The 9,729-nt window shown below is 39.0% G+C and overlaps 1 protein-coding gene across 1 annotated transcript in view; it reads left to right on the top strand.

Annotated features, from left to right (window-relative positions):
• The first annotated feature begins 3,351 nt into the window (after positions 1-3,351).
• The window catches only part of EIF4E (eukaryotic translation initiation factor 4E), a 59,962-nt gene continuing 53,584 nt past the window's right edge, over positions 3,352-9,729 (top strand). The window contains exon 1 of the mRNA XM_006893102.1: positions 3,352-3,357. Within this exon, the coding sequence (XP_006893164.1) occupies positions 3,352-3,357 (6 nt within the window). The remainder of the gene's footprint in view (positions 3,358-9,729) is intronic.

Below are 9,729 nucleotides of genomic sequence, written 5' to 3'. Positions count from 1 at the left end.
ACAATTAAGATATTTTTTTACTTTCTATTTCAACAATATTTTTTAACTTAAGAGACAAATATGTACTTTTTTGAGAATGTTTATTCAATTCAATATAAGCATGGTAGTTTCTGGACTTAGTCTTATCTTAAAATTAAGTACATTAAGTACATTTTTCAATGGTTTCTTCTATGTGTGTTCTTTAGACATTTTCTCTTATTTTTTAACAAATTTCTGTTTTTAAATTAAAACAAGTAACATGAAATCTCATCTAGCTAATATTCATAATTATAAATGCTCTTAGGCCCTCTGAATATGATTCTTTATACACCACAAAATTATAGTCAAATGTAAGTCTATAATAGAATAAAATAAAAATTGTACTTATTTTCAAATTTTATCATGGTTATATAAGCAAATGTTTTAAAAAATAAACAAGAATAATAACAGCAACAACAAAAGTATCACTGGCTTTTATTTCCATGTGGATATTTCCTTGTCAAGATCTGGTGGCATACGACTGGTGGCATAGTCAATATGGAGTTGTCCAGTTCACACAAAGGCAAAACCTCTCTGGCAGTTTGAATCCACCCATGGCTCTGAGGGAGAAATCATTCCATGTGATTTATAGCCTCCAAAAATCCACTCAAGGGTCAGCGACAAGTCAGTTCCAACTCAACCTTAATGATAATGAGTGAGTTTTTCAGACTTACTGACTTTTTTCTCATTAGCTAGCACATCTATGCCTTTTCTTCAAAGAAGAGAACTATATGTCTTGCTTTTATTCAAGATGAAATATCATTGAGATCAACTGTAAATATTTCAGATAGTTTAAATAACAGAAGATAGTCTCTAAGTAGAAATCCATTTACTTACATTTATTCAGAATTATATCTAATTTAGAACCTACTTGAGCTAAACTGCACAAAATCACTGCACATGAATCACTTCTAAAATGCAGGAAAATAAGAACATATTAACAGGCAATGACTTTGAGTTCTTGTACAGTTTCAATTATGTGTTGTTAGTCAACTCAAGCAACCATTATGTACTCAATAATAGGTATGACACCACTCTGGACATCAGCAACACTATAGGCAGGCACAGGCAGCTTGTTTAAACGGTTTTTTTCTGGTGGCAACTTTCTTGAGAAGCATGAGAAATAGTAATGATTGTATACTCCATTAGAACCTTATCGTTATATATTCCTTGATTTCTTTATCTATGTTTGTTATAGTAATAATTAGATTATGCAGAATAACATCGTCTAGAGAAATAATATAGTATATGTTAGAAGTAAAGGGAATATAGGATACTAGTGTGGAGACAGATTTTTAATAGTCAGGCATTGTTGTGAACATCATCGCATCGTATGTTCCTGAATATTAAAGCATTGACCAAAAGCAGCTTTCAGTTAAAATTACAAAGAAAGAAAAAAAATCCTCACACTTTAAAATTGCACTGATGTACATCATAATGTAACAAAGTAAACAAGGACAACAAAACATTGTCTAAAAAACACAGCAGAAGCAGCTGATCCTTATAAAGACACGCGGTTGCTTATTAGGAAACATTTATAGAGTCTGATGCATTTTCAAAGCTCGTTAAAGTCATTACCACAGCACACTCTTGTGAGGTAAGTGTATTACCACCTTTAGTTCAGAAATGAAAAACTGAGGCACTGAATGATTAAGTCACTAGCCTGAGGAGAATGAGTCAATGTCAAGAGTCATAGTTGACCTGCCTAACAACTGACGGTCGGTCAGTCCAGGGCTTAGTCAGCGGGGCCCGGAGTGGTTCCCTGACAGGCACCCGGACTACGCTGTTTCCATTCACGTCAAAGCAGAATAGTGGAACTGGGAGGACAAGAGCTTCCAAATAATTTTCACTTTCAGGAAGGATTTAGCCCTGAGGTCTTACTCTCAGGATCTGGGGTCAGGAAAAGGTGTCAGGTCCACTCTCCATTTCTCTAACCAGTGGCAAGAGGGTACTTGGTGGGCAGTTGCATCTACCCCGCCGTTCACAGCGATGGCAATGAACGCTCATCAACGTTAGCAGAGCCGGGGACGTGCGAGGGTTGATTGCTTAAACAACTTTCTATTGCCTCTTTCTGAAACTAAAACAGAAAATGGTCGGAGGTCAAAAGAAAAAGAAATAAACACACAGGCAACCAGTTCAAGGAACTCAACAAAGCAAATGAAGTCTTGTGTATGTTGAGCCTGCAATTCCAACCTTCAGGGAAAGATGGGAGGACAGGGCGACAAAGGACATGGTAGGCATGATCAGCAGTAAGTGTGAAAGCAGCTACCTAGGAGGAAGAACAGAGGGCTGAAAACCACACGCCAGCACGCCAGCGTCCGTCGCGGGGAGACCAGCCCACTTCATCCACCGACCACGTGACCACTTAAAAAAAAAAAAAAAGCCACCCCTCTTTGCCCTTAAAAAAAAAAAAAAAAAGCGGGGAGTAAGACTTCACTTCCCAGAAGCCTCTCGTTATTCACGCAGCCGCAGTCTTGCGCAGGCGCCGCCAGGGCCAAACGGACACGTCCGTCACGTGGATAGCAGTCGGCCAATCCGGTTTAAATATCATTTTTTTCTTCTCACCCCCCCTTCAGGAGCGGTTGTGCGATCAGATCGATCTAAGATGGCGACTGTGGAACCGGTGAGTATTGCCTTTGGCCCCCACCCCCACCAGTCCCCGCGCTCAGTCTCCCCTCGGACTGGGGGACCCCGCGGGCCGGCGTTCCCGGCGCGCATGCTACCCTTTACTGCCCCCTCCCCCTCTTCTTGGCCTGACCTCTCCGCGGGCAACTTGGGGGCGCCCCGGCGGCTAGCCGCGGCGGCGTGTAGCTCACACGTTCCGGTGGGGGCTGGAGAGCTGGGGGAGAGAGCTGGGGGAGGGGCAGCGTGGCGCCTCTCGCGGAGTCGCGATCTGTCTGCAAGGGTGGAGAGTGATCGAGCACATAGGATAGGGTTGTAGGGTTTGTATCTCGTGTTAGGAGGGCGCCGGCTCCGAGCAGCCTCCGGGAACGCGGAGAGGGTGGGCGGCGAGCTGATCTGGAACGAGATGGAGAAGGAAGTCCTGGGGCTGCCTTCCCTCTCTCTCTCGTCTCGGGTTGGGGGCGCGCGCTAGTGTTGTGACGCTCGGCGGGTGGGCTTGGTGAGCTGGTGGGCGCTGGAGAGTGGGTTGGGCGGGAGTGGTGGTGCGGCACGCGCGGGGAAGCTTGGACCTGGCGGTGGGGAGTGGACAAGGGGAGAGCGCGTGTTGCTCTAGAGCACCCGGGACTTGCTGGGGTTGGCGGCAGGGAAGGGGGAGAAGGATTTTAGTGGGGAAGGAAACTCCATACGGCGCGGTAAAGTTATCCATCTACGATGACGGTTAGAGGTGTTGAGAGGGGGCATCACATTGTCCTCGCCCCTACATGCTTCAGACGGCTGTCATGGAGGAGGGAAGAGGGAGGAGCGAGGCCTACTGATTGCTGTTCTGCCGTAGTTGCCGGCCGGACCTGCTGCGTTTCGCACGCGCCTGTCTTCCATTCATTCTTTCCGCGCAATGCGCACGCCGCGGAGGAATGCCTGTGAACCTAGCTCAGTCTCATCCCCGAGTCCTTACCTTCTGCAGCATTTATAAGGACCCGTTTACGGAAAATAGGAACTTAGCTTTTAAAAGTTAATTTTCCCGTTTCTCTTTACATATTTTTACATACTTTCTGCTCAGTTCGGCACCATTTTAAACTTAGTGGAATAAAATTGATTCTAGGTCGGAGAGTGACACTCTCCTACCTCCGCAAAGGAAAAAGGAAGGTATTTTTTTCAGCTTGCATTGGCTGGCTCTCCCCAGACTGCCGGTTCTGGTTTAAGAGTTGGTAAGTGTTTGGAAGGAATAATATTAGTATATATGAACAACTAGAAAACTTTTGAACCTGAAGCCAGTTCAAGACTTCTTTCGTCAATTATTTTTGTTTCTCTTTCATCACTTTGTTTGTGATCCTAGTAATAGTGGCCAAGAAGCTTTGACTTAACAAAAACAAACAAACAAACCCAAAACCAAAACAAACCCAACACAAAAAAGCAACTTAGTTTTTTAAAGAAATAATCCTAGTTACAGAAAGACCTGTAGGATACAAAAAGACTTAATTTTTCATGATATTGACATAAGCTGTTTCTGTTGCCATAATTTAAGACAGCTTTTTTGCTTGGTTACTTGTTATATTACCGGCACCAGTTTTCATTTTCTGTTTCTGGAAATTTGGTTTACTGCAAAACCAAATTAATTTAAGCTGCTAATGCAGTTAGCTGACATTAGAACACAAATGGTACATAAAATATGATAAAAATGCTAAGTTAAAACTTTTTGGATGGACACACTTGTCCACTTTGTCTTCATGTAATTGTATTACCAGTGCCCTAAGGGATAAAACAAGGTGGACTTTGAAGTTTTAGTAGCATTTGAGTTCCTGACACTTTGCAAAACTATGCAGTTTTGCCTCAACACAAAACCATAAAGTCATGTGGACTGTTTTGAATCAATGTAGCCATTAATGTGTTCTTTAGGATACAGAGTTCTTCAAGATATACTTTAAACAGCTTAATTGCAAGTGATGTGGTTAATAATATAGTCAAAGTATTTGTTCCTGCACTGACCTTGAAGAAATTTGGATAACCATTGCCATGAAGTCAGTTCTGACTCACAGTGACCATACAGGATGGAGAAGAACTGCCCAGCAGGGCTCACAGGGTTTTCCAGGCTATAAATCTTTATGGAAGCAGATTGCTACATTTTTTTCCTGCCAAGCAGTTGGTGGGTTTAAATTAATACTTTTTAGTTGTCAAGAGTTTAACCATTGTAACACCACATCACCTTGAAATTTGGATTATATCCTTATATTTGGTAGTAAAATTGAAACTACAGTAGTTTGAAAATAAGTGTTTTGAAGTGTTCATCCAAAGCTTTAGTAGTTTTAAAGAGCCAGTGTTCTTAACAGTTGTTTAGAATTCTTTTTTTTCTTCTTTTAGCTATTTTAAAGAGTGGAATTTTTTTGAAACATTTTCATTTAAAGTAAGGATTTTTGTCAGCTTGCATTGGCTGGCTCTAGCCAGGCCTATGGTTCTGTTTTAAGAATGGGACACCGAAGTGGTGGTTTGTGGAGGGGACAATGTTAGTATATATGAACAACTAGAAAACTTTTGAGACTGAAGCTAGTTCAAGACGTTGATTGCCAAATTTTTTTTGCATACCGAAGCCTGCAAAGGCTTGTTAATTACTGCTGACCAATTTGTAAGTTTTCGGAAGAACCAGGGATTTCCCTGTTTGCCCACCTTTTATAACTATTTAGGTGGTCTTGTTCTATGGGCAATAAAAGTGAATACCCTGTTAGAAACTTAAATCACTTTTAGAAAGACACAAAAGAGCTGAATATTTGAAGCTAGATCCTTTTAGGATCAGTCAGACATAGTGATGCCATTCAAATGTAGAGGTGCAAAGAAAGATTTGGGCAACTGCTATTTTGAGTGTGTGTTACTTGTCACAGTCCTTGTAGTAGTCCAGTCTTCCACATCAAACTCCTGAAAGGGCTCATTATTCCTACTCTTGAGTCTCTCATTCCAAAATTTCCACTTGTAATTTTTCTTGGTCTCAAAATTTTGCCTCATCTAAGTCTCAAAATCCAGCTCTTTTCCTATTTTGTTTTGTTGGCCAAGATTATGAGTTCAGGTACACGAAGAAGTGGTTTACAAATACATGTTGAGAAATTTGATTGGCAAATTAAAGGGGATATTGTATCCTTACAGGTAATATGGAAGGACTTTAAACTTTAGGGGGAATAATGTTCTTTTTAGCCTTTTGTTGTTGTTGTGTGCCATCAAGTCACAACCAACTTATAGATAGATGAGCCTCCAGCAGGTTTTCAGAGCCAGCAGATCTCGTGAGACTTGACTGCCCATATTTCTCCTACAGAGCAGCTGTTTGCCTTTGAGATGACCATGCAGTTCCTTACCTCTAGACCACCAGAGCTCCCAATTATCTATTAGGTAAAAATTGGAGTTAATATTAGTGGGTGGTAGCAAACTGATTTTCCCACTTTTCTTTCTTTGTTGCTTTATCTTCACTTTATATACATTTTATTGGACCATATTCTTAATATGTAAATGATTAATGTTGATTTGTTAAAGGTACACAATGTTACTTGTTTTTACATATTTCTTTTGAGCTTAATTTTACAATGAATTTTTTAATTGCATGAAAGTATTTATATATATCATACTCATTTTTCATACATTCATAGACACGTTGTTTTAGAGTTAATTACGATGTCTAAACAACCTCTTATGGTGTATTGCCTTTTCTTTCACCCAACTTAGCTTTCTTAGTTTTTATTCTCCTCTCCCTTCTTTCTCATCCCTGTTAGATCTCCAGGGTTGATTCTGTATGTAAACCTTTCCTTGTTTTATTGTTATGTGCTGTCTAGTCTCCTATGACCTTTTGGTTTTTTTGGGCCGTTCTTATATATTGTCCAAATTACAAATGCATAGGAGCTGTTGAAAAGTCGATGGCTTGGATCAGGAACACCTTAGTCTTTAAACTGACATCATTGCTTTTTTTTTTTTTTTACCTTGGAAAGGTTCTCCCCCAGTCTGTTTCTGGTCTTTTTTTTTTAAATGTAGACACAGTATGTGCCAATTCAACACTTTTTGTGTATGAAATCAATAGCACTCACTGTATCAGTTATGTTGTACAGCCATCACCACATCCTTTGCAAAATTTTCCATCACCATAAACAGCTAGCTACAAAGTTCTTCCTCCTGTCTTCTTTTTTTTTTTTTCCTCCTGTCTTCTTAACACAAGGCATTTCCCACGGCTCAGTACTTGATCTTTTTTAAAAAAATTAATTTTAATGACAGTTTACAGAGACTTAGGGTTTCCATTCATTCATTGTTGCACTTTTCTCCCTGCCCACTTGCTCCCCACCAAATCACTTTTCTTTCTGAAAAGTAAAAGAAAAATTACTTTTACAATCCCTCCCCCTATGTCCACGCCACTATGCAGCCTTCTTTCTGGACTTCTGTCATGACAATAATACCTAATTATATATCCCTTTTAAATAGTTCTCTCACTGATCTGTTTCAATGCAGTATACATTATTTATCCCCTTCTTTTGTCTTCCCCCAACCCTGATGTCAGTCCCGTTTTACAAGTGGCCATATGTGGTTTTTGTCCTTCTGTGACTGAGATATTTCAACTGTTTTGTATAATATTTCATGAGTTCCTTGTTATTCAATGCTGCATAGTATAGTATTGCTTGATATGTATGTGAAGTTAGCTAATGAATAAGGAAGGCTGAAAAATTACGGATGCCCTTGAATTGAGATGTTGGAGAAGATTATTAAATAGCCAATGAACTGCGAAAAGAACAAGCTAGTCTGTCTTGGAGAAGGTTCTGTCACAGTGCTTCTAAAGAGACAAGAATGATGAGATTTCACATACTTCTGGACATCAGGAAGAACCATCCTTTTGAGAAAAGCATCATGCTTGGAAAAGTAGAGGGCTTGCAAGGGAGACAAAGACTTTCATTGAGATGGAATGCAGTGACTGCAACAATGGGTTTGAATGTGGTGGAAATTTTAAGGATGGTACAAGATAGGATACGGCTTCAGTCTGTTTTTCATAGAGTTGCTATGAGTCATAGCTCCCTTAATGGGACCTAACAGTACCAAAAAGGCAATTTTCCCCTAAAAGTACATGGGGTCATGTATATGTGAATTTATAGAGTAGTGAGAATTTCTACATTTTCTCCCCTGTGCTCCTGGAAATACCTTTGTTCTTCTGGTAAGTGAGTTACCTCTCTGTCATATTCTTTCTTGAGAAGTAGCATTGAGTATGGATTTTTAGAATCATTTTATAATATGTGTGGGACCTTAGAGACTGAAATGGCTAATTTTGTATTTGCAGAATAGGAATAAAATATTTTGCAGTGATTTTGATGTTTAAATACAGTATCACATTGATAACCTACTAGTTATTAAGAGCTAGGTAATATTCCCTGAATGTTTTATGTGCAAGTGTTACCATACATACATGAATTTATCTTTTTTTCTTTTTTAGGAAATGTATGACTGTCTGTTAGCAATTCTTTGCCATTAGCAAGAAATTCAAAGCTCATGTCCCACAGTTCTCAGAATCTCCTCACTCCCATCCCTACCATTCTTTCAGAAGTTCCTTCTCATGTCTAGAGAGGAGGGAAAAGACACCTTTTACCTCTGAAGCATTAGACATAATTTCCAGGTCTACCTAGATCCCGAGAATGTGGTCAAGAATTAACCCCCCCCCCTTAGTTGTATCTGTTATTCCATAAAAACAGTGGGAGACTGGTTCAATGACTTTGTGTTCAATAAACTTTCATGGAACAATGACTAACCCATATTGGATTTCCAGAGTTAGCAGCTGATTTTAAAAAGTGACTTTTAAATACAAGCTGTTTGTACAGTACTTTGAATGTAGACCGTGTTTTGTTTAATAATTGTTAATCTGTGGTACTTGTTATATGTCAGGCATTAAACAGTGCTTTACATATATGAATTAATTTAATCTCTACAGAGGTCGGAGGTAGTATTCTTTTTCCCCTAGAATTATTTGGGCTTTTTATTCAGTTATTGATGGTATTATAAAAGAAATTAAGTGGCACCCCATTTAAACATTTATGAGAGTTCATTGAAGGATAATCTACAACACTGTATGGTAAGCCTAGTTGTCAAATAATGCTCTTCCCCCCCCCCCCGCAGAAAGAAGAAATAAAGGCCTGACTAAAATTATTACTGATAATTTGGGCTCATTTGAACATGTACAACAATAAGGTACTTTGGCAGGCATAATATTGGAGGGGGAAAAAATCCACTAGATTAAGAAAGATTAAAAAAAAAGGCAAGAGAATACATTGCAGAGTTAATGCTTGAAATTAAACAGCCACAAAATAGCACAGCACATCTTCCACTGACTGCTTTTAAAAAAAAAGAAAAATACTGAGATTATTGTTTTAGGGACATCATTTATCTTTGAACATTTTGTACAGTTTATTAAGTAATTTACAAAGAGAAGTTCTGTACAAATTAAAGAACTTAAAATTACACCTACCCCTACAAAGCTCAGTTTTGCAGTCTTCTCAGTTAAAAAATAACAGTTCACAGTTGTAACAGAATGTCTAGTGTTACAAAAATTTTCAAAACTTTTGTTGGTTAGTAATTTTTTTTCTAACAGCAAAGACAAAACTGAATGAAAGAATGTAAAAAAATCTGTGCAAAATTTTATTAATTGTTCTTACCATCTAACGGGATAAAACCTAGGAACATACAATGCCAATAATGGTGGTGGTGGTGGTTGTTATGTGCCACTTCTGAAATAGGCCTCTGAAAACCCTATGTACAACAGAGTACACGTAGACTAACAGAGAGGGCAACTGAGGCAGAATTTTCAAGTATGGAAATACAAAGGAAGAGGAACAGTTGCAAGCAGACACTTGTGATCGGAACATGGAATGTGAGAACCATGAAAGTAGGAAAATTAAATATTGTTAAGAAAGAAATGGAACGCATAAATACTGACATAGTAGGTGTTGGAGAGATGAGATGGACCAGCATGGGGCATTTTGAGTCAGATGATCTTAAGATATATTATTACTCCGGAGATGAAAAGGCGAGAAAAAAACGGGGTTGCTTTCATAGTTACAAAAGTAATTTCTAGATCCATCTTTTTTTTTT

The sequence above is a fragment of the Elephantulus edwardii genome, unplaced genomic scaffold (genome assembly GCF_000299155.1).
Source record: "Elephantulus edwardii isolate Elephantulus edwardi_28Jun2011 unplaced genomic scaffold, EleEdw1.0 scaffold00122, whole genome shotgun sequence".
NCBI lineage: Eukaryota > Metazoa > Chordata > Mammalia > Macroscelidea > Macroscelididae > Elephantulus > Elephantulus edwardii.
The sequence above is the reverse complement of the archived record's forward strand: the minus strand, read 5'-3'. Positions and strand labels throughout refer to the sequence as shown.